General features: G+C 38.5%; 3 protein-coding genes, 1 long non-coding RNA gene and 1 pseudogene across 4 annotated transcripts in view; 2 read left to right on the top strand and 3 right to left on the bottom strand.

Moving 5' to 3' along the window:
• Positions 1–11,869, bottom strand: part of LOC148729908 (uncharacterized) — a 49,267-nt gene extending 37,398 nt beyond the window's left edge. The window contains exon 1 of the long non-coding RNA XR_016001797.1: positions 11,816–11,869. This is a non-coding gene — a long non-coding RNA (uncharacterized LOC148729908). The remainder of the gene's footprint in view (positions 1–11,815) is intronic.
• On the bottom strand, positions 728–3,643 carry LOC148729910 (E3 ubiquitin-protein ligase TRIM71-like; annotated as a pseudogene).
• Positions 3,822–11,179, top strand: LOC148729909 (complex I assembly factor TIMMDC1, mitochondrial-like). The gene is given in 10 exon segments (XM_088761363.1): positions 3,822–4,267; positions 4,516–4,584; positions 5,245–5,310; positions 5,742–5,999; positions 6,894–6,961; positions 7,152–7,230; positions 7,938–8,000; positions 9,246–9,310; positions 10,065–10,169; positions 10,677–11,179. Coding segments are annotated over 9 exon segments (771 nt in total). The 5' UTR covers positions 3,822–4,190; the 3' UTR covers positions 10,091–10,169; positions 10,677–11,179.
• Positions 11,870–13,285: 1,416 nt separating the features above from the next.
• LOC148729907 (E3 ubiquitin-protein ligase TRIM45-like) lies at positions 13,286–16,142 on the bottom strand. The gene has a single exon (XM_088761357.1). It carries the CDS (start codon positions 16,140–16,142, stop codon positions 13,884–13,886), a length of 2,259 nt encoding a protein of 752 aa, XP_088617483.1. The 3' UTR covers positions 13,286–13,883.
• A 92-nt stretch (positions 16,143–16,234) lies between these two features.
• On the top strand, positions 16,235–19,878 carry LOC111347489 (complex I assembly factor TIMMDC1, mitochondrial). The gene is given in 6 exon segments (XM_088761364.1): positions 16,235–16,866; positions 17,115–17,183; positions 17,844–17,909; positions 18,341–18,598; positions 19,493–19,560; positions 19,751–19,878. Coding segments are annotated over 6 exon segments (651 nt in total). The 5' UTR covers positions 16,235–16,789; the 3' UTR covers positions 19,864–19,878.
• Positions 19,879–25,000: the final 5,122 nt, after the last annotated feature.

The raw sequence follows: 25,000 nt of genomic DNA, 5'->3' as shown, positions 1-25,000 counted from the left end.
GCCACAAAGAAGCGATGGATTTAACTTTAACAAAGACTATGACTACAAGGGTCGACGATTATTGCGTAAAGATTCACTGAACAGGAAACCACGAGAACGCGACAACGTAACGAGGCACAAAGGAGCTTTCATGACAAAGCAAACAACGGACTCCGTAATATTTAGATCACTGCAACATCACAGCGTGGAATTTAATACGACAAATTGCCAAAAAACTGAGCATCATTTCAAATCTCTCTGTCCTCTATCCACCAATAATCGGCTAACGCGCCATTTAGTTGTTGTTCCTGGCCCTCAAGAAAATAGAGGCCGGGTGGCGAAGCAGCTAATTCGAGCCGCATAGCGCATAGCGTGGGTTTCTTCCACTGATCAGTATCAAACCTCATGCCCCCTCTCTGCTTAACGCCTCAGAGTGCACACAAACCCACCATGCCAGCTTTGTGGCTTTCAATCAATTTTTTCAGTGAGTTTGAGCATTACCGTATTACGCGATAAACTTTCCAGATGCGGTGAAAGAACTTCCGGTTAGCCGAATCTCCCAAGAGTGCAATCCTACTTCCGGTACTAGCTATTTATTGGGGTTTACGATCTTACCTTTTTCCCACAATGAATTGGAGGAATTGCTACTTCTCCTAATAAATTGGTCCAAGATAAAATCATTCAGAAAGTTTCAAATCCCCCTTCCTTTTTTTAAATCTCTTCCACACACTATACAGCAAAGCGCAGATACAATCACAACTATTTTAATGACATACCTTTCTACTGTTTAATTATTTATAACTTTTTATCACATAGTTAATTATACAGTAACAAATTTCTACTTATGTCAAAAAACAGTCCATTCTCTCTGCTGGTCTACTCTGGAATATGTTCAACTCAGCATGGCGGATCGGAAATAATTTGGGAAATAGTTTAGGAAAAAACTATGGCTGGAACAAACTATTTATCTTGGATGTACCATTACTTGAAGTTAATAAATTTTTGTATAATTAATGTGGAGTTAGAACTGAATTTTGTAGCCTTGCAATCCTATTAAAATTGATATCAAACGAAAGTTTTAAAACCTCTTTTATCGTTGACCTTAAAGAGCTTATTGATAAGGCTGACTGGCAGATCACACTTAGTTTATGCACAATCTCTGAAATTCGTAATGCGATCGGTTGTTTTGTAGTTTCATTGACCATTCAGAAGATTCTTACTGATAATATACATCACTTGTCGAAAGCAGTTTCATGTTTAAAAGTTGCATAAAGTCAATTAAAATCTTGTAAGGTATAGTGATGTTAAGTCTATTAAAATATCTGAATGCGATTGTTATTATAATCAGACACAACTATTCGACCATCGCTGGGCACTGCAGTAGAGTGAGGAACATCAAATTCTCCTTTATTCTTTCCTTTTGATCCAAATTTTGTTATAAACTTTCCACTAAGATCAAATACCTGAACTCTGTGATTAGATCTGTCACAGACCATCAGGTGTCCTGCCTTGTTAACTGACAAACAACCAGGTGTGTTGAACTCCCCATCCCTCTCTCCCTTCTTTCCAAATTTGTACAGAAAAGTAACATTTCTATCAAACACTTTGATGCAATGTTCATAGGAGTCTGACACTACGAGATGGTTTTCATACTGTATGCAGTGAAAGGGATAGGTTAAAGAACCCTCTCCCCCGAATTGTTTTAAATAATGGCCTCTAGGAGAAAAGATCTTGATTAATTTGTTGTTTGAATCAGCAATAATTATATTTCCGTCGTTCTCTACGGATAAGCCGTGAGGATTAAACAGCTGGTGATCAAGATTTCCTTTACTACCAAACTGGCTCAGGTACTCACCCTGCTCACTGAACAACTGAACACGGTGGTTACTACTGTCCACCACTACTATGTTCTTGTTTTTACCAAAAGCTATCCCAGCAGGCCAGTTGAACTCTCCCTGTTTATCACCTTTCAGCTACCAAAATATCTTATGCAAGTTCCATCACTACTGAATACCTGAACCCTGTGGTTACCTGAGTCAGCCACTGCAATTTCATTACGTTCATTCACTTCCACTCCACAGGGAACGGTTAACATTCCAGGAGACGAACCTCTCTTTCCAAAAGATAGCACGGGTCTGAATTGTCTGGGTGAAACTTGCACCGAGAAAGGACTGTCTCGAGCTTCTTCTTCGTTCACCTTGACTATCGCCGAGAATCTTTCGGTTTCTTTTGCAAAACAACCAACTTTGAAGCTTTCATCGTTGTTATCTTTCACTCGCACTTCTGTTGCACCGCCATGGCCCTGCTGACTTTTTGTTTCCACAGTTACTCGGTCACGCTTTTCGCAACGTTGTTGCCCTTTGGCATTTTTTGTTAAAACGAAGGTCGCTTCAATCCCAACAATCGCTTCAGTGAGTCCTTTTCCCTCAGCACTTGACTGATCCGCCTTGGCCTCGAGCTCGTTGGGTCGAAAGGTAAGTACACGGCCGATCCCTTCATGTATTGTTTTCGCCTTTAAGGCTTTGTTTTCCTCGAAGATAAATTGACGGAGACCTTCAAGGTCACAGTCTATTTCTTCACGTTCATCATCGCCTTCTTTCGGGATGATTTTTGTCTCATCTAACTTTGTAAGCTCTGCGTTTGTGCTTCGTTCTAAAAACGTTTCGGCTTTTGTGACTGCTGTTTCGATCATTTTGACTTTCTGTTCCATCTCGATCCTTTGTATTCGCAAACGTTCTAGAGATTGTTGCGCCTCATGATCCGCTTCATTAAGGATTTCCTGTTTCTTGGCTTCGATAACAGCGATCATGCTTTCTGCAAACTTTTGTGCGCTTCTTTTCACTTGGGTACATTTTGCTTCGATGATATCACAGCTCTCGTCAAGTTTAGAGATTTTGTTTCTCATCCTCTGTTCGTTTGCTTTGTTGGACGTAATCGTGGACATGACTTATAATTTCTTTTCATTGGCTGCTTCTTCCAACAGTACCTTGACATGTCCATCGTGAGAGGTTAAAACGCATGAAGTGCAAACGGTTTCTTTACATTTCACACAGAAGAACTCGAGCTCTTTCTTTTCGTGGCCTTGTCGTGAACAAAATGCTGGTCGCTTCAAGACATCCTCGATGTCTTGATCTTCAAAATCTTTCAGTGCAAGAGCTCGGTGATCTTTATTTGCTTTGAGTAAGTTATGCACAGTGATACACTCTTCACACCAGAATGTAAAGCACTGAAAACAGTAGAAACTTTGCACTCTTCTTTTGTCGCAGTTTGCGCACTTGACTCCGGTAGAACTGCACTCCTTTATGGCCAGCACATCTAGTAAGCTGTTGATGCGAAAGTTTGTTGGCAGATCTCTTAGGTTTCCTCCAGGGACTTGGCTCTCCTTGCGACACTCAGGACATGTAATAACATCATGGCGGCCACTGTTTCGTTGAATTCCGGTTAAACAGTGAAGGCAGTAGCTGTGCAGACATGGTAGCTGTTTTGGTTCAGTAAATGTGGTCATACACACAGAACAGGAAACTTCCTCATTAAGATTGTCAAGCAAGGTTTTGATATTCATGACTGACGGTCTGAAGGGAGGGCTATTGCTTTGTATAGTATAAAATTAATAAAACAGAATAATGAAACAGAATAATAAAACAGAGTTGTCTTCGGACTGAAATGCTATAAATATTCACCAATCATATTTGACATGCAAGATTTCTAAGAAATTCCTCTAAGTTCACCACTTACGTGTCGGGGGAGGGGGTGAGTGCCACTTCAAGTAGGCTATGCCAGATCAAAAAAATACCTTTGTTAGATTCTTGCCGGATAAAAAATGTACCGCAAAAATTTCAAGAAGATATTTCGGAGTCGCGTCAAGTTTTGGAATACTCGCTCCTTGAAATAAATGCCGCATTAGAGGCAAGCGCTAAGAGTAAATACGTGGGCCACTCAGGGACTGGCACTAGGGTTTAGGTTTGGTCTCAGTTTCCTAGATTTGTCGGCCAAGATGGCTTCCTGCACCATGATCAATTTTAAAGGCTGTTTATTGAATGCCTCGCCCTTCATTGACTTGCAATGAATACTTAGGTTTATTTAATGAGAGTGTTATTTCCAATTGTTGTTTTTTTTGCCTGATTCCAAGATGTACAGTTAACAATGCTCGAAAATTACCTAGTTAATTTCCTGACTACAAAAACACGTGAGGACAATATTTAAGAAGCAAGATGTCTGTAAAAGGTGACGAAGATCTTTCAAAACGTACGCTATGGGAGAGATTGAAGGAACCCTTCTGCAAAGAAAGGTTTGAAAAGTGTAAAAAATGTATAATGTTCTCACCACAAGATCTACCATGTTGTCGTGCAGTTAGCTTAGAAAAGACGCTAGCGGTATGTTTTCTAGAAGACTGCGTTAATTTGCCCCTGAAAGCTTGACATCCTTGATTTAAGTCGAAAATTAACCACTTTTACCACCGTTCAAATTTTGAGTGTTTTTCTCTTTTTGTGGTATGTTTTACTCAAGCATAAAGGCATTTTTTTAATTAACTACTAGAATGTTGGAGAAGGGTGAATCTGAAGAAGAAACTGGTTGGCAGAGAGTAGAAGCATTATTTGAAATCAGGTGGGTACGATAGAGAGCATCACTAATATCATGTTTCCCCCTTGACCGCCCCCCCCCCCCCCCAACCTGGGGTCATTTTCCGCTGTTCCATGTTTTAGAATTTCGGGTAATTTTCCAATCATTCTGCCATTCTGCCATTCCACTGTTCTGACTTTTAGGATCACCCTTCTAATAAAAGGGATTATTTAAAAAATTCACTCCATTGTTAGAATAAATCTGCTGGATAATTCTGCAGGATTCTTTTTGTGGATAATTCTGGCAGATTATTCTGCTGGATAATTCTTCTAGATTATTCTGCTGAATTATTCTTCTGGATTATTCTTCTGAATTGTTCTTCTGGATTATTCTTCTGTATCACTATTTTGGATTATTCTACTGGAGAAGGATGTGATGAGATGGAATAATAGATTTTGAAATCTATTGATTTTATAAATTAGTTTTCAGTTTCTCAGTTCAATAAAATGTTGGTCGCTAACAACTCATAGCACGCACAGAATGTCAATCTTTTCATCAATAATGATATGCTGAAAATACATTCATTTGGTAACAATTCTAAGATGAAGTGAGCTCTTCATCATACATTTCATGAAACTGCAGTAGACACATGATTTTCATATATACAAATTCATTGATGAGTTGTATTTATGTTTTGTTCTTTAGACAGAGTGATGAGCATCTTGATAAAGATTGATGGCATAAATTCTTGAAAGCATAATTTAAATTAAGGTAGGACTGACTTTTTACATATTTCAAAATGCCTTGGCAGTAAAACTGCCACAAATGTGTTGAAATCCATATAATTGTTAATAATGAATATTTTGGATCAATATTACACTGGTATATTTTGAAAAACCTTTGCTCTGCAATGAACACTTCTGTTTACCTTGTAACTCCCAAGATCTCATGGGTAATTCTCCTTACCCTCCGCCATACAATTCTGATGATGTTGCTTTGGAGAATTTGATATTGGATCAAATCCCCTAACTGACATTTTTCTTTATTCTCACCGCTTGTCTTCTTTATGTTGATGTTGTAAGGAGAAATTCTGTCTTGGTCACTCATTGGAGTTCAAGGGTTAAAGGAAAGGTAATATTTCCCTCACATATACACAAAGTTTAAACAGCCTGGAGACCTGTACAACATTTTTTCCTCAACAGAGGCTATGAAAAGGGAGTTTGTCCAGAGATTGAACAAATAAGAACAGTCAAGTTTACAACAACTGTTTTTGCCTTTGTCTTTGGTGGTCAGTTTGGTTATGGAATTGTAGATGACAGCTTTCAACGACACAACCAGTTGACCGTGTATGAATCTGTAATGCATGCTCAGCGTCGCTACCATGCATCTGTAGTTGTGGGATTTGTTAAGTATGGATGGCGCTGGGGATGGAGAGCTGGTGCCTTTGCGGGTGTTTACAGGTGAGTGGTGTGGGAGATACAGTGACCTTAAAGTCAACACACTAGACTCTGCAATGAGAGGTATTAGTTTGAGACTTGGCCAGGCAATTGTGCTGTATTATTGAAGAGACGCTTTACTTTTACAGTGCTTCTCTACACCCAGGAGAATAAAGGGGTAGGGGTTAACTGTCAGGGAAGCCTGACAAAATGTTGCAGGTTAATTAATCTAGGATGGACTGGCATCCCTTCCAAGTTTGAGTAGCAATACTATTAGTGGCTTAGTGCTATGGAGGACCACTTGGCTCAAGTAAACACTTTATTTCTAAAATTTCCAAAGTCAAGACTGGATATTCAGAAGACTTGTGGTCAGTTCATTGGACTTAGATTTGAGAGGTCTAAATTGCAACCCAAACCAAACCATTGTGGTGTGTTCCTTGGAAAGATCATGTACCTCTGTGTACCTCAAGAGTTCAAACAGGTTGCAGAAAATTGTTAGAAGGGGTCTACCTGCATGTATCCCATCCAGGGGGGGGAATGGTAGCACTCATTGGCACTTCTTGCTGTAGTAACAGTTTTAAGTTCTAATGGTGTAAGTTAGTGGGTTCAAGAGCAGACTTGACATTTCTGTTGATAATTATTATCACAATTCGAAGAGCAATATTCAGTTGATTTTCAAAGAAAATATGAGATTATAATGGTCTCACTTCACTTGAATCTTCTTGAATTAATTAGAGAGACCTTATACCGCCCACACCCAACCTCCCCTGAGACAAATTCAAAATTACAAAAATAATCAAAATCACAAGGTGGTCCCTAATAGATAGTTCTATTCTAATATTTAAAGAAATAAAATGTTTCAGGTTTAGTTAAAATGAAAAAATATAGAAATTATACTTTTTTTACATTTAAATGTAGCTTTCTTATGGTAGCACTGGAGGCTTATTGCAACAGACATGATGCACTGAATTTTATGGCCAGTGAAGGTAAGTGTGGAGATTGAAAACACTCTATTTGGTACATACACAATACTTAGTTTGTAAAATTTCTTTTCTCAGAATAAAAAGTCATAATTCGATTAAATCTGTAATGAAAACATTTTGTCACTTTTAAAGCAGATTATCAATCAAGTTAATTAATTTGCCTCATGATAATATTTTGCTTTGAACATAACAGCCTCAACAGGTGTTCTGCATAACATCTTTTCTGGGAGGCATAAAATGGCTGTTGGGGCAGCATTTGATGGGGATTTAAGGTTGGCAAGTTTTGTTGAAAAGAAAATGAACTGACTGTAGTACTTAACATGATACAGACAATAGAACAAAGTATTTAGAAAAGTTTTATTATTTTTGCCTTGACAAAAACTGTGGGTCATTTACTCTTTCCCCTCTAAGAGTGACTAACATTTAATATCTCCTTACACTGTCCCCCCCCCCTGAATCACACATTGAGGTCAGGAGAATAAAGGAAATTATCACCAACTAAAGAAGCTCTTGATTGTTAAACAAATTCTCCTTGTCAGCACCTTAAGAAATGTATGAAGAACAGTATGGAGAATATGCATACTGATATTAGGGTGCAGAGGTTTAAGAATACAACTTATTATATAGCCCCACCCCCTTCCTTTCCTTCTTCTCCATGATGTACATTAATTGAATTAGGATGATTCACGCAAAAAGAGAAGGAACAAAGGCAAAACAATACACCTGTTCAGGGTACTATACAGGGAAAAGCAAAACGAACTTGACCAATATCCAATCATCGTGATCACACGCTTGGTCAACAATACAAAAAATAGGGAGCCTATAGTGATGCTTGACTTCAGGACTTGGAGTAAACCTCTAATAAATTTAACATTTTAAGCCAACATGCCCCCAGGGTCAATGTAAGAGAGGTTTCTAACCATCACATTATTCTTCTTATTCTACTTTTCATGTTGTTTCATCTCACTTTTATTTCCAGCCGTGTCATGATTGTATGGCTGTGGGATACAAGCGCTGTGACAAGTGTTGTGGACGTGGAAGGGTACGTTGACATGCGATGCGAAAATCTTTTGAACCATATTCTTTCTAATGAAGCCTAACGAAGCTATTTGTTTGGTCACGAACGTGGAGGAAACCAAAAACATCCGAGTCCCCGCACAAGGACTCGAAATCTAGATTTTAGATTTCGAAATTCCTAGGGTTTGCGTTCCGGTGACTATCCGAGCTCGAAACCCGAAGATCAGGAAGACCTTGTGAAATGCAAAGGTTTGGGACTCGATTCCTTTTGAAATCCGAAGATCTGGAATTTGATTCATTGAAAAATCAGATTAGTTGCCCACTGAACTCATCGTTTATTCGTAAGGAACTGAAATAATTAAGCAAGAACCACCAGGGGTGAGTTTTTTTCTTTTCTTACCAATAGACTCTTCGTCCGACATAAACATAGCGCACTATTCGATTGAGTTTTCAAACCAAAGCAAAGTAATCATAACAGGCAATCATATTGAAGGAAATATCACAATCAGCCAATAAGAACCTAAGATAAAAACAACAAGTTTGTCTAAAGCGCGGGAAAACGCAAGTGACCAGATTTGTAAATGCAACAGCAAAGTTAGCAAAAGGGAAATGTTGGAAAGAGCTTTGGGGAGATTGAAGAACGAGAAAACTACCTGAATCGTGATCCAATGAGAAATCAAAGTTAAAACAGGCAAACCGCCTAAAGCGCGGGAAAATGCAGACGGACAAGTCATGACTGCTTTTAGTTTTGCATCCGATTGGTTAAGTAGTGCGAGTTTTTTTTTTGTACCAATCACAGAGAAGAGTAAAGCAAAATTAATACGATCCTGGATTACTCATGACTATATCTCTTTCGCCTTCTCGTTCTTACTAAACTACACCCATGTTCTCTGTGATTCTCATTAAGGTGTGGCCCATCAAGACCTTTTTTGACCAGCAAGTAAACATGGGCTCGAAGAGGCTGGTAGACGAACACAGCACCAAGTGGCCTGCCAAGAGCATTCTTATGCAATATTCAGTTGATTTTCAAAGAAAATATGAGATTGTAATGGTCTCACTTCACTTGAATCTTCTTGAATTAATTAGAGAGACCTTATACCGCCCACACCCAACCTCCCCTGAGACAAATTCAAAATTACAAAAATAATTAAAATCACAAGGTGGTCCTAATAGATCGTTCTATTCTAATATTTAAAGAAATAAAATGTTTCAGGTTATAGTTAAAATGAAAAAAATATATAAATTATACTTTTTTTACATTTAAATGTAGCTTTCTTATGATAGCACTGGACGCTTATCGCAACACTGATGCACTGAATTTTATGGCCAGTGGAGGTAAGTCTGGAGATTGAAAACACTCTATTTGGTACATACACAATACTTAGTTTGTAAAATTTCTTTTCTCAGAATAAAAAGTCATAATTCGATTAAATCTGTAATGAAAACATTTTGTCACTTTTAAAGCAGATTATCAATCAGGTTAATTAATTTGCCACATGATAACATTTTGCTTTGAACATAACAGCCTCAATAGGTGTTCTGCATAACATATTTTCTGGGAGGCATAAAATGGCTGTTGGGGCAGCATTTGATGGGGATTTGAGGTTGGCAAGTTTTGTTGAAAAGAAAATGAACTGACTGTAGTACTTATCATGATACCAACAATAGAACAAAGTGTTTAGAAAAGATTTTTTTATTATTTTTGCCTTGACAAAAACTGTGGGTCATTTACTCTTTCACCCCCAAGAGTGTAATATTTACTCTTTCACCCCCCCAAGAGTGTAATATCTCCTTACTCTGTCCCCCCCTGAATCACACATTGAGGTCAGGAGAATAAAGGAAATGATCATCAACTAAAGAAGCTTTTGATTGTTAAATTCTCCTTGTCAGCACCTTAAGAAATGTATAGAGAACAGAATGGAGAATATGCATACTGATATTAGGGTGCAAAGGTTTAAGAATACAACTTATTATATAGCCCCGCCCCCTTCCTTTCCTTCTTCTCCACGATGTACATTAATTGAATTAGGATGATTCGCCTTCTCGTTCTTACTAAACTACACACATGTTCTCTGTGATTCTCATTAAGGTGTGGCCCATCAAGACCTTTTATGACCAGCAAGTGAACATGGGCTCGGAGAGGCTGGTAGACGAACACAGCACCAAGTGGCTTCCCAAGAGCATTCTTATGCAGGTAGATAGGTCTTTAATCAGAAAATTTATTAAATCAGGTGTTGCCAAGACTTCAAATATACATCATTTGTAATTTGTTTCCCACAATTTATTCCAAAACTCTGCCAGTTTTTTACAAAGCCAAAAAGAAACCTTCTTCTCTACTCCAAAACATGTGCTTTTTCATCCGGGTGACAAGTTTCTCATTTCACACCTCATGTAATATCAAAGTAAATGTCCAATCCATAAAAAGAGAACAAAAACGAAAAAGAAGCTATGGTTCTGCGGCGGTAACATCAGGTCACATCAATAACTCTAATCCACCATCTTTGGGTTAACAAATAGTAACACATCTCAGCAAAATAAATCGCAAATACACGTGGAATACGCTTACAACAGTAATAACAGTAGTAAATTATTTAAAGGAAAGATTCTAGCTGCCATCCACTCTGTGTGGTTTGTACAACTTTTCTTAGCGTCCCAACATTCGCGCCCCACTAATTAGCTATGGACATGTCTTTGTTTTCAGCGCCAACAGCTGCGAGCTTCAAAGACCCGTGCCTCTCTAGGGATTTTTCCAAACGTTATATGAATGCATTAAATAGCCTCCAAAACCCGTGCCTTTCTAGGGATTTTTGTAAATGTGATTTGAATGCATTAAAAGTTAATTACATACAAAGGGGAAAAGTGCTCCTTGTTTGGCTGCTGTTAACGTTCAGAAAGCTTTTCCTTGAAATGCCGCCCAAACGCGTGTTTCGAGAACCAAAAAATGGGAAGGAAGAGAAAGATTACTTGGATACTTGTGTTCCAAGGGCTACTCAGTATGCCACAAAGTGGGCTTAAAAATTTTTGACGAGTGGCAAAGTTCAAGAAGAATTCAAGACGCCAACTTAGAGGAAATAGGATTTAGAGTTGAAGTTGAGAGTATTCAAAACTGCACAATTAATTTTGTGAACAATGGTAATTAGTAAAAGAACGAATTTCTTTTCTAATAAGAAATTATCAGGAAAATAAACTTTGTTGTTTACTGCGGTTAATGTTTTTGTATGCTGCCTTTTTGGGGAATGATTTGGTATTAAAATTAACGTGAAAGATCTCTAGTGATCATAGTAATCATATTTTCATTAATAATTCAGTGATGATTTAGTTGTTTATGAATTGTACCCCGATTTTCCCCAAGACCGAAATCAAAACCCTCTCCGGGCTTTTCAGAATGATTATTCTATACCGGCTATAAAGGTTCATACACGTGATCGATTTGCCTCGTGTGATAGGCTAAACAGCTCATGAAGTATTAATGCGTTTTTGAATCAGATTATTTTAGCGGGTGGATGTGAAACCTCTCCTAGTAAATTGCTCGTAAATCAGTCAGAAAGTTTCGAATCACTCTTTTTTGTTTTTATCAAAGACAGTATACAGCAAAGTTTACTAACAATCACAACTATTTTATTGACATATTTTTATATTTCGATTATTTACAATTTTATATTGCATATTTATATATGCAATAACAAAATTTTACCAAATTAAATGTCAAAAAACAGTCTAAGTACTCTGCTGGTTTAACTCAGGAATAGGTTCCCAGCTCAGTATGGTGAAAACAATCGAGCAAATACCTATGGCTGTACAATTGCTTTATCTTAGATGTAACATTACTTGAAGCTGTACCTCTAAACATAATTAATGATCTGGTACAACTGAATTTTGCATTCTTGTTTTCGTGTTTAAGGCTTTGTTTTCCTCAAAGATTAATTGACACAGACCTTCGAGGTCACACTCTAGTTCTTCGCGCTCGTCATCGACTTCTTTCGGGATGATTGTGTTTATTGCCTTATCTCACTCTGCAAGCTCTGCGCTGGTGCTTCGTTTTAAAAGCGTTTTAGCTTTTGTGACTGCTGTTTCTATCATTTTGACTTTCTGTTCCATTTCGATCCTTTGTATTCGCAAACATTCCAGGGATTGTTGCGCCTCATGATGCGCTTCATTAAAGATTTCATTTTTCTTGGCTTCGATAAAAGCGATCAAGCTTTCTGCAAACTGCTGCGCGCTTCTTTTTACTTGGAAACCGAAATCCTCCTATGCTTAACCTGCTTTTGTTCCTTCTACTCAGAACATTCTCTTTTTCCCCATTCTCCACTTTTCACTTTCGCTCTTCCAGCCAGTTTAATCGTAAAAATATTCTTTTCTCGCGAGATGAGGAGCCAGAGATTTGACTCTTTGATCTTTAGTCACCGATGTAGAGAACGTGGTGGTTTTTATTGTAGGATGAATTTCTTAACTCTCATTGGTGGTTTTATGAATTTTTGGTTACCAGTCCCTTCACACATGTTTGTAATTTCGTACCTCAGAACAGGAGGGACTCTCATAGATGTTTCTTTTTCTCTTTTGTTCACTTTTGTTTTGTGTAAAGATGAATTTGCCTTTAGAATACAGAGAAAAATACTCGGAGACCAACCTCCAATCGATGATCGCGGTATAAATAGCGACTACCGTGACGCCAAAGAACCGTTAAACAGCTTAGTAGTCTTGTGGTTGAAATGTTATTAATATCGACCGATCACATGAGAAGCCTGACGACATATTTGAAATGCAAGATTTCTGAGAATTGTTTAAGTTTAAGTTGACCTCTGACATTCAAAGCTCAGTATGTAGCTGTCACCTGAGACAGACAGTTTTCAATCAGATAATGGACAGTGTGTCAAAATAGAGGCTGACCCTCATTTCCTTGAAGGTGTTCAGGAAGATCGTGAGTTCTACGAAAAAGCTTTAAATTTAAATCCGAGATTTGTTCTCCTATCTCTCAACATATTCCTTTTATTGCTTCACCCAGGCTGCCCCTCCATCTCACACTCCATCTATTTCTCCCGCCTAACGCTTCAGAGGGCACACAAACCCACCATACCAGCTTTGTGGCTTTCAATCAATTTTTTGAGTGAGTTTGAGCATTACCGTATTGCGCAATGAACTTTCAAGATGCGATGAAAGAACTTCCGGTTGGCTCGAATCTCCTAAGAGTGCAATCCTACTTCCGGCATTAGCTATTTGTTGAGGTTCACCATCTTTCCTTTTTCCCACAATGAGCTAGGTGAGTTGCTACTTCTCCAAATAAATTGGTCCTAGATAAAATTATTCAGAAAGTTTGAAATCCACCCTCTTTTTATTAAACTCTGCCAAACACTGTAGATACAAGTGTAGATACAATCACAACTATTTTAATGACATACCTTTCTACTGTTTAATTATTTATAATTTTTCATCACATAGTTAACTATACAGTAACAAATTTCTACTTATGTCCAAAAGCAGTCCATTCTCTCTCCTGGTCTACTCTGGAAAAGGTTCCAACTCAGCATGGCGGAAATAGTTTAAGAAGTAATCATGGGTTCAAGAAACTCTTTATCTTGGATGTACCATTACTTGAAATTAATAAATCTTTGTATGCTTAATGTGGAATTAGAACTGAATTTTATAACCTTGCAATCCTATTAAATTTGATGTCAAACGAAAGTTCCAAAGCCTCTTTTATTATTGACCTAAAAGAGCTTATCGACTAGGCCGACCGACAAATCACACTTAGTTTATGCACAATCTCTGAGATTGGTAATGTTATCGGTTGTTTTGTAGTTTGATTGACCATTCAGAAGATTCTTAATGATAATATGCATCATTCGTGGAAAGCAGTTTCATGTTTAAAACTTGCTTAAAGTAAATTTAAATCTTGTAAGGCATAGTGATGTTAAGTCTCTTCAAATATATGAATGCGATTGTTATTATAATCAGACACAACTATTCGACCATCGCTGAGCACTGCAGTAGAGCGAGGAAAATCAAATTCTCCTTTATTCTTTCCTTTTGATCCAAATTTTGTCATAAACTTTCCACTAAGATCAAATACCTGAACTCTGTGATTAGATCCGTCACAGACCATCAGGTGTCCTGCCTTGTTAACTGACAAACAACCAGGTGTGTTAAACTCCCCATCCCCCTCCCCCTTCTTTCCAAATTTGTTCAGAAAAGTACCATTTCTATCAAACACTTTGATACAATGTTCATCGGAGTCTGACACTACGAAATGGTTTTCATACTGTATGCAGTGAAAGGGATAGGTTAAAGAACCCTCTCCCCCGAATTGTTTTAAATAATGGCCTCTAGGAGAAAAGATCTTGATTAATTTGTTTCTTGAATCAGCAATAACTATATTTCCGTCGTTCTCTACGGATAAGCCGTTAGGATAAAACAGCTGGTGATCAAGATTTCCTTTCCCACCAAACTGGCTCAGGTACTCACCCTGCTCACTGAACAACTGAACACGGTGGTTACCACTGTCCACCACTATAATGTTATTGTTTTTACCAAAAGCTATCCCAGCAGGCCAGTTAAACTCTCCCTGTTTATCACCTTTGCTACCAAAATATCTTATGCAAGTTCCATCGCTACTGAATACCTGAACCCTGTGGTTACCTAAGGCAGCCACTGCAATTTCATTACGTTCATTCACTGCCACTCCACAGGGAAGGTGTAACATTCCAGGAGACGAACTTCCCTTTCCAAAAGATAACACAGGTCTGAATTGTCTGGGTGAAACTGGCACCGAGAAAGGACTGTCTAGAGCTTCTTGTCCGTTCGCCTTCCCTATCGCCCAGAATCTTCCGGTTTCTTTTGCAAAATAGCCGACTTTGAAGCTTCCATCGTTGTTATCTTTTACTCGCACTTCTGTTGCACAGTCATGATCCTGCTGATTTTTTGTTTTCACAGTTACTCGGTCACGGTTTTCGCAACGTTGTTGCCCTTTGGCATTTTTCGTTAAAACGAAGGTCGCTTCAATCCCAACAATCGCTTCAGTGAGTCCTTTTCCTTCAGCAGTTGACTGATCCGCTTTGGTCTCCGCGTTGGGTCGAAAGGTAAGTACTCGGCCAATCCCTTCATGTATTATTTTCGCCTTTAAGGCTTCGTTTTCCTCGAAGATAAATTGACGTAGACCTTCGAGGTCACAGTCTATTTCTTCACGTTCATCATCGCCTTCTTTCGGGATGATTTTGTTTATTGTCTCATCTAACTTTGTAAGCTCTGCGTTTGTGCTTCGTTCTAAAAACGTTTCGGCTTTTGTGATTGCTGTTTCGATCATTTTGACTTTCTGTTCCATCTCGATCCTTTGTATTCGCAAACGTTCTAGAGATTGTTGCGCCTCATGATCCGCTTCATTAAAGATTTCCTGTTTCTTGGCTTCGATAACAGCGATCATGCTTTCTGCAAACTTTTGTGCGCTTCTTTTCACTTGGGTACATTTTGCTTCGATGATATCACAGCTCTCGTCAAGTTTAGAGATTTTGTTTCTCATCCTCTGTTCGTTTGCTTTGTTGGACGTAATCGTGAACATGACTTGTAATTTCTTTTCATTGGCTGCTTTTTCCAAGAGCACCTTGACATGTCCATCGTGAGAGGTTAAAACGCATGAAGTGCAAACGGTTTCTTTACATTTCACACAGAAGAACTCGAGCTCTTTCTTTTCGTGGCCTTGTCGCGAACAAAATGCTGGTCGCTTCAAGACATCCTCGATGTCTTGATCTTCAAAATCTTTCAGTGCAAGAGTTCGGTGATCTTTATTTGCTTTGAGTAAGTTATGCACAGTGATACACTCTTCACACCAGAATGTAAAGCACTGAAAACAGTAGAAACTTTGCACTCTCATTTTGTCGCAGTTTGCGCACTTGACTCCGGTAGAACTGTACTCCTTTATGGCCAGCACATCTAGTAAGCTGTTGATGCGAAAGTTGGTTGGCAGATCTCTTAGGTTTCCTCCAGGGACTTGACTCTCCTTGCGACACTCAGGACATGTAATAACATCATGGCGGCCACTGTTTCGTTGAATTCCTGCTAAACAGTGAAGGCAGTAGCTGTGCAGACATGGTAGCTGTTTTGGGTCAGTAAATGTGGTCATACACACAGAACAGGAAACTTCCTCATGAAGATTGTCAAGCAAGGTTTTGATATTCATGACTGACGGTTTGAAGGGAGGGCTATTGCTTTGTATAGTATAAAATTAATAAAACAGAATAATGAAACAGAATAATAAAACAGAGTTGTCTTCCGACTGAAATGCTATAAATATTCACCAATCACATGACAGGCAAGATTTCTAAGAAATTCCTCTAAGTTCACCACTTACGTGTCGGGGGAGGGGGTGGGTGCCACTTCAAGTAGGCTATGCCAGATCAAAAAAATACCTTTGTTAGATTCTTGCCGGATAAAAAATGTACCGCAAAAATTTCAAGAAGATATTTCGGAGTCGCGTCAAGTTTTGGAATACTCGCTCCTTGAAATAAATGCCGCATTAGAGGCAAGCGCTAAGAGTAAATACGTGGGCCACTCAGGGACTGGCACTAGGGTTTAGGTTTGGTCTCAGTTTCCTAGATTTGTCGGCCAAGATGGCTTCCTGCACCATGATCAATTTTAAAGGCTGTTTATTGAATGCCTCGCCCTTCATTGACTTGCAATGAATACTTAGGTTTATTTAATGAGAGTGTTATTTCCAATTGTTGTTTTTTTTGCCTGATTCCAAGATGTACAGTTAACAATGCTCGAAAATTACCTAGTTAATTTCCTGACTACAAAAACACGTGAGGACAATATTTAAGAAGCAAGATGTCTGTAAAAGGTGACGAAGATCTTTCAAAACGTACGCTATGGGAGAGATTGAAGGAACCCTTCTGCAAAGAAAGGTTTGAAAAGTGTAAAAAATGTATAATGTTCTCACCACAAGATCTACCATGTTGTCGTGCAGTTAGCTTAGAAAAGACGCTAGCGGTATGTTTTCTAGAAGACTGCGTTAATTTGCCCCTGAAAGCTTGACATCCTTGATTTAAGTCGAAAAGTAACCACTTTTACCACCGTTCAAATTTTGAGTGTTTTTCTCTTTTTGTGGTATGTTTTACTCAAGCATAAAGGCATTTTTTTAATTAACTACTAGAATGTTGGAGAAGGGTGAATCTGAAGAAGAAACTGGTTGGCAGAGAGTAGAAGCATTATTTGAAATCAGGTGGGTACGATAGAGAGCATCACTAATATCATGTTTCCCCCTTGACCGCCCCCCCCCCCCCCCAACCTGGGGTCATTTTCCGCTGTTCCATGTTTTAGAATTTCGGGTAATTTTCCAATCATTCTGCCATTCTGCCATTCCACTGTTCTGACTTTTAGGATCACCCTTCTAATAAAAGGGATTATTTAAAAAATTCACTCCATTGTTAGAATAAATCTGCTGGATAATTCTGCAGGATTCTTTTTGTGGATAATTCTGGCAGATTATTCTGCTGGATAATTCTTCTAGATTATTCTGCTGAATTATTCTTCTGGATTATTCTTCTGAATTGTTCTTCTGGATTATTCTTCTGTATCACTATTTTGGATTATTCTACTGGAGAAGGATGTGATGAGATGGAATAATAGATTTTGAAATCTATTGATTTTATAAATTAGTTTTCAGTTTCTCAGTTCAATAAAATGTTGGTCGCTAACAACTCATAGCACGCACAGAATGTCAATCTTTTCATCAATAATGATATGCTGAAAATACATTCATTTGGTAACAATTCTAAGATGAAGTGAGCTCTTCATCATACATTTCATGAAACTGCAGTAGACACATGATTTTCATATATACAAATTCATTGATGAGTTGTATTTATGTTTTGTTCTTTAGACAGAGTGATGAGCATCTTGATAAAGATTGATGGCATAAATTCTTGAAAGCATAATTTAAATTAAGGTAGGACTGACTTTTTACATATTTCAAAATGCCTTGGCAGTAAAACTGCCACAAATGTGTTGAAATCCATATAATTGTTAATAATGAATATTTTGGATCAATATTACACTGGTATATTTTGAAAAACCTTTGCTCTGCAATGAACACTTCTGTTTACCTTGTAACTCCCAAGATCTCATGGGTAATTCTCCTTACCCTCCGCCATACAATTCTGATGATGTTGCTTTGGAGAATTTGATATTGGATCAAATCCCCTAACTGACATTTTTCTTTATTCTCACCGCTTGTCTTCTTTATGTTGATGTTGTAAGGAGAAATTCTGTCTTGGTCACTCATTGGAGTTCAAGGGTTAAAGGAAAGGTAATATTTCCCTCACATATACACAAAGTTTAAACAGCCTGGAGACCTGTACAACATTTTTTCCTCAACAGAGGCTATGAAAAGGGAGTTTGTCCAGAGATTGAACAAATAAGAACAGTCAAGTTTACAACAACTGTTTTTGCCTTTGTCTTTGGTGGTCAGTTTGGTTATGGAATTGTAGATGACAGCTTTCAACGACACAACCAGTTGACCGTGTATGAATCTGTAATGCATGCTCAGCGTCGCTACCATGCATCTGTAGTTGTGGGATTTGTTAAGTATGGATGGCGCTGGGGATGGAGAGCTGGTGCCTTTGCGGGTGTTTACAGGTGAGTGGTGTGGGAGATACAGTGACCTTAAAGTCAACACACTAGACTCTGCAATGAGAGGTATTAGTTTGAGACTTGGCCAGGCAATTGTGCTGTATTATTGAAGAGACGCTTTACTTTTACAGTGCTTCTCTACACCCAGGAGAATAAAGGGGTAGGGGTTAACTGTCAGGGAAGCCTGACAAAATGTTGCAGGTTAATTAATCTAGGATGGACTGGCATCCCTTCCAAGTTTGAGTAGCAATACTATTAGTGGCTTAGTGCTATGGAGTACCACTTGGCTCAAGTAAACACTTTATTTCTAAAATTTCCAAAGTCAAGACTGGATATTCAGAAGACTTGTGGTCAGTTCATTGGACTTAGATTTGAGAGGTCTAAATTGCAACCCAAACCAAACCATTGTGGTGTGTTCCTTGGAAAGATCATGTACCTCTGTGTACCTCAAGAGTTCAAACAGGTTGCAGAAAATTGTTAGAAGGGGTCTACCTGCATGTATCCCATCCAGGGGGGGGAATGGTAGCACTCATTGGCACTTCTTGCTGTAGAAACAGTTTTAAGTTCTAATGGTGTAAGTTAGTGGGTTCAAGAGCAGACTTGACATTTCTGTTGATAATTATTATCACAATTCGAAGAGCAATATTCAGTTGATTTTCAAAGAAAATATGAGATTATAATGGTCTCACTTCACTTGAATCTTCTTGAATTAATTAGAGAGACCTTATACCGCCCATACCCAACCTCCCCTGAGACAAATTCAAAATTACAAAAATAATCAAAATCACAAGGTGGTCCCTAATAGATAGTTCTATTCTAATATTTAAAGAAATAAAATGTTTCAGGTTTAGTTAAAATGAAAAAATATAGAAATTATACTTTTTTTACATTTAAATGTAGCTTTCTTATGGTAGCACTGGAGGCTTATTGCAACAGACATGATGCACTGAATTTTATGGCCAGTGAAGGTAAGTCTGGAGATTGAAAACACTCTATTTGGTACATACACAATACTTAGTTTGTAAAATTTTTTTTCTCAGAATAAAAAGTCATAATTCGATTAAATCTGTAATGAAAACATTTTGTCACTTTTAAAGCAGATTATCAATCAAGTTAATTAATTTGCCTCATGATAATATTTTGCTTTGAACATAACAGCCTCAACAGGTGTTCTGCATAACATCTTTTCTGGGAGGCATAAAATGGCTGTTGGGGCAGCATTTGATGGGGATTTAAGATTGGCAAGTTTTGTTGAAAACAAAATGAACTGACTGTAGTACTTAACATGATACAGACAAATGAATAGAACAAAGTATTTAGAAAAGTTTTATTATTTTTGCCTTGACAAAAACTGTGGGTCATTTACTCTTTCCCCTCTAAGAGTGACTAACATTTAATATCTCCTTACACTGTCCCCCCCCCCCTTAATCACACATTGAGGTCAGGAGAATAAAGGAAATGATCACCAACTAAAGAAGCTCTTGATTGTTAAACAAATTCTCCTTGTCAGCACCTTAAGAAATGTATGAAGAACAGTATGGAGAATATGCATACTGATATTAGGGTGCAGAGGTTTAAGAATACAACTTATTATATAGCCCCATCCCCTTCCTTTCCTTCTTCTCCATGATGTACATTAATTGAATTAGGATGATTCACGCAAAAAGAGAAGGAACAAAGGCAAAACAATACACCTGTTCAGGGTACTATACAGGGAAAAGCAAAACGAACTTGACCAATATCCAACCATCGTGATCACACGCTTGGTCAACAATACAAAAAATAGGGAGCCTATAGCGATGCTTGACTTCAGGACTTGGAGTAAACCTCTAATAAATTTAACATTTTAAGCCAACATGCCCCCAGGGTCAATGTAAGAGAGGTTTCTAACCATCACATTATTCTTCTTCTTCTTCTTTTCATGTTGTTACATCTCACTTTTATTTCCAGCCGTGTCATGATTGTATGGCTGTGGGATACAAGCGCTGTGACAAGTGTTGTGGACGTGGAAGGGTACGTTGACATGCGATGCTAAAATCTTTTGAACCATATTCTTTCTAATGAAGCCGAACGAAGCTATTTGTTTGGTCACGAACGTGGAGGAAACCAAAAACATCCGAGTCCCCGCACAAGGACTCGAAATCTAGATTTTAGATTTCGAAATTCCAAGGGTTTGCGTTCCGGTGACTATCCGAGCTCGAAACCCGAAGATCAGGAAGACCTTGTGAAATGCAAAGGTTTGGGACTCAATTCCTTATGAAATCCGAAGATCTGGAATTTGATTCGTCGAAAAATCAGATTAGTTGCCCGCTGAACTCATCGTTTATTCGTAAGGAACTGAAATATTTAAGCAAGAACCACCAGGGGTGAGTTTTTTTCTTTTCTTACCAATAGACTCTTCGTCCGACATAAACATAGCGCACTATTCGATTGAGTTTTCAAACCAAAGCAAAGTAATCATAACAGCCAATCATATCGAAGGAAATATCACAATCAGCCAATAAGAACTTAAGATAAAAACAACAAGTTTGTCTAAAGCGCGGGAAAACGCAAGTGACCAGATTTGTAAATGCAACAGCAAAGTTAGCAAAAGGGAAATGTTGGAAAGAGCTTTGGGGAGATTGAAGAACGAGAAAACTACCTGAATCGTGAGCCAATGAGAAATCAAAGTTAAAACAGGCAAACCGCATAAAGCGCGGGAAAATGCAGACGAACAAGTCATGACTGGTTTTAGTTTTGCATCCGATTGGTTGAGTAGTGCGAGTTTTTTTTTGTACCAATCACAGAGAAGAGTAAAGCAAAATTAATACGATCCTGGATTACTCATGACTTTATCTCTTTCGCCTTCTCGTTCTTACTAAACTACACCCATGTTCTCTGTGATTCTCATTAAGGTGTGGCCCATCAAGACCTTTTTTGACCAGCAAGTAAACATGGGCTCGAAGAGGCTGGTAGACGAACACAGCACCAAGTGGCCTGCCAAGAGCATTCTTATGCAGGTAGATAGATCTTTAATCAGAAAATTTATTAAATCAGGTGTTGCCGAGACTTCAAATCGACATCATTTGTAACTTGTTTACCACAATGTATTCCGAAACTCTGCCAGTTTTTTACAAAGCCAAAAAAAACCTTCTTCTCTACTCCAAAACATGTGCTTTTTCATCCGGGCTACAAGTTTCTCATTTCACACCTCATGTAATATCAAAGTAAATGTCCAATCCATAAAAAGAGAACAAAAACAAAAAAAGAAACTATAGTTCTGCGGCGGTAACATCAGGTCACATCAATAACTCTAATCTGCCATCTTTGGGTTAACAAATAGTAACACATCTCAGCAAAATAAATCGCAAATACACGTGGAATACGCTTACAGCAGTAATAACTGTAGTAAATTATTTAAAGGAAAGATTCTTGCTGCCGTCCACTCTTCTTGTGGTTTGTACAACTTTACTTAGCGTCCCAACATTCGCGCCTCACTAATTAGCTATGGACATGTCTTTGTTTTCAGCGCCAACAGCTACGAGCATTACCCGTGTCTGAAGTTGCCTACCAGTGGAAGGAGCAATCAAGTCGCCTCTGGGTCTACGTTCATGATCACAAAGTGTATTCTCCAGACTACCCCCAGAGAACTGCTGCTGCGGCTGCAGTATTTTGTAGAGCTGCTCTCCGAATGAGCAGTCAGTCACCCCGAACTACGTGATGCTTTCGGGACTTGCAGTTGTAAATATTAAGCAATGGCACATTATCCAATTTTAATTTTTTATAAATTAATTTTTTTTTTCTGAATATTTTTAATATATCATGCTATTTCTATCATAGAGTTTTGTAATTATTTATATATTTATTTATTTATCAGTTTTTTGTAATGCTGTATAATCTAGTTAGAGGGCCACAGGTTTGTCAGCTTTTCAGCTGTTACGTGTCCCCCTCTATGAATAAAGTCCTTACTTACTTACTTACTTACTTACTTACTTAAAAGAAACAAAGTTTAGGGCATGGCCGCGTTTTACCGAAAAAAAAAAACAAAAAAAACTGGCCATTATTTATCTCTGGGAAGGATTTTGGCTTTCACAAAACAGTCGGAAGCGCATTTAGCATTAGCGTGTTGCGTTACAAACTCGCAAGGGTGCGCTGAAAGAACTCCTGGTTGGCCTGGATCTCTCAGGGGTTAAACACTACTTCCGGCTTGTAAATAAAGCTATTTATATACTACCGTATTTATTCGCCTATAAGCCGATCTCGGCTATAAGGCGAGACCCTAAACTTCTTCATGTCAGCAGCTGTTGCATTGAAATAAAAAATAAACACAAAACATTCGGCTATAAGCCGAGACCTAATAATTGCAAAGTACTCCACCCGTGTCGTTAACTGAGATGAGTTAACCTAAACCGAAAACAAAAGGAGCTTCCCTCTCGGGAAACATGTAACCAAAAAGTAGGTTACTTACTCAGTTGTTATTGGTCGTTTAATTGAAAGTAACAACAAATCACAGATAGGTTGAATTTAATGTGTAAATAAATAGAACCATGCGTGACATAACAAAACATTCACCAGAGTTCAGAATCCTGTCTCAAACAATCGCTCTCTTTCAAAGTTATCGATCATCATGCCGAAAGTTCGTCGTTCTTCATACAACTTAGCGTTCAAACTAAAAGTCGTTGCTGAAGGAGAGGCCGTCGAGAACAACTCCGACATCACGAGAGATTACGGAACCAGTGAATCGATGGTGCGTCGCTGGCGAAAAGATCAAGCGAACCTGTTTTATGGTGAGCTTAAAATGTCAGCAAAGCGAAAGACGATGGGCTGCTTTTCGCCAAAGTATCCTGAATTGGATCAAACACTACTGGACTGGTTTTCAGAGCAGGGAAGTCAAGGTAAGTCTTTCGCTTCTTTAAAACAATGAAAAGCTTCGATCAACTGATATCTGTCAGATCGTGTTGCAATGTTTACACAAACCGTGGGAATGACCGCTTCTGATTGGCCAGTTTTTCATGTCGTCAAAACAAGTCAAACAATTGATCTGTGTTATCTTTTACAGGAATTGCTGTAAGCGGATTAATTCTACGGCTAAAAGCGAAGGAGTTAAGCAGTGATCCAGACTTCAGAGCCTCACTGGGTTGCTACCAGAGATGGAAAAAGCGCCATTCCATCAGCCTTCGCACTAGGACAACCCTGGCCCAGCGACTCCCACAAGATCTGGAAGAAAAGATCATCCAGTTCCATCGGTTCGTGATCGCACTTCGGCAGCGGTATGGCCATTCGCTCTCCAGGCTGTTCAAATATATGGATGAAACTCCTATGCGATCCGAGCTTCCGTCGAGCAGAACCAACAATGATTTACATGTACCTACCTTTCGTGATCTCGGAAATTTGTGTTTGTTGATAATCGCTCGGCTTACAGTCGAATAAACATTGAATTTCGAATCTTGTTAAGCACCCGTAAATATTTTTTGGCGAAAATACTCGGCTATAAGCCGAACCCCCTTCCTTGGCGAGAATTTACCTGTTCTCAGTTTAATTTGTTGGCAAAATCGCTCGGCTTATAGGCGAATAAATACGGTATTTAAAAACGAGCAGTAGTGTTTTTAGACCCGATAAAACACGTGCTGTGAGTTTTTTAAATAGCTTCAAAGACCCGTGCCTCTCTAGGGAGTTTTCCAAACGTTATATGAAGGCATTAAATAGCTTGAAAAACCCGTGCCTCTCTAGGGAGTTTTCTAAACGTGATTTGAAGACATTAAAAGTTAATTACGTACAGAGGGAAAAAGTGCTCCTTGTTCGGTTGCTGTTAAAGTGCCATTCATTTCCAACCTCGTTCCCAGGGCCTTTTCCTTCCCGCCCCACCCCCAGCTCCACCCACCAACAAAGGGAAAAGACCCTGGGAACGAGGTTGATTCATTTCAAAAAATGTTTTTCGTTCATCTAATTCTACACTTCACCGAATGAACTTCTGCGAAAAAAACTTTCGATTTGGATAAAAGGCAATTTTTTTATAAGTTTTTGGTCCACTATTCGCACCAGTCTTCCTCGGTTTAAAGTGAGTCGTGACGTAGGTTCAGAAACACGTGATTTTAGGTTGTGACTTATCTGACTTGAAAACAAGTGGGAATTTGCTACAGAGTGGTCACAATATCGTAAGCTCACAATATCGTAAACGACCCGCACTCGACCAGTGTATTTATATGGACTTTAAGGTGAAGTGAGGTTCCTGAACTTACGTCGCAGACATCAGTCACGTGGTAATTTTGAGCACGTTATTCTTGTGATCAGTGGCAGGGGTCGACCGCAAGAAAATGCAATTTTGAACTTTGTAAAAATTCATAAAAAAATCGCGTTTTATCCAAATCGAAAAAAATTTTCACCGAAGTTTATTTGGTGAAATGTATAATTAGATGAGCGAAAAACGTT

The sequence above is a fragment of the Stylophora pistillata genome, chromosome 5 (genome assembly GCF_964205215.1).
Source record: "Stylophora pistillata chromosome 5, jaStyPist1.2, whole genome shotgun sequence".
In the NCBI taxonomy this organism is placed as follows: domain Eukaryota; kingdom Metazoa; phylum Cnidaria; class Anthozoa; order Scleractinia; family Pocilloporidae; genus Stylophora; species Stylophora pistillata.
The sequence above is the reverse complement of the archived record's forward strand: the minus strand, read 5'-3'. Positions and strand labels throughout refer to the sequence as shown.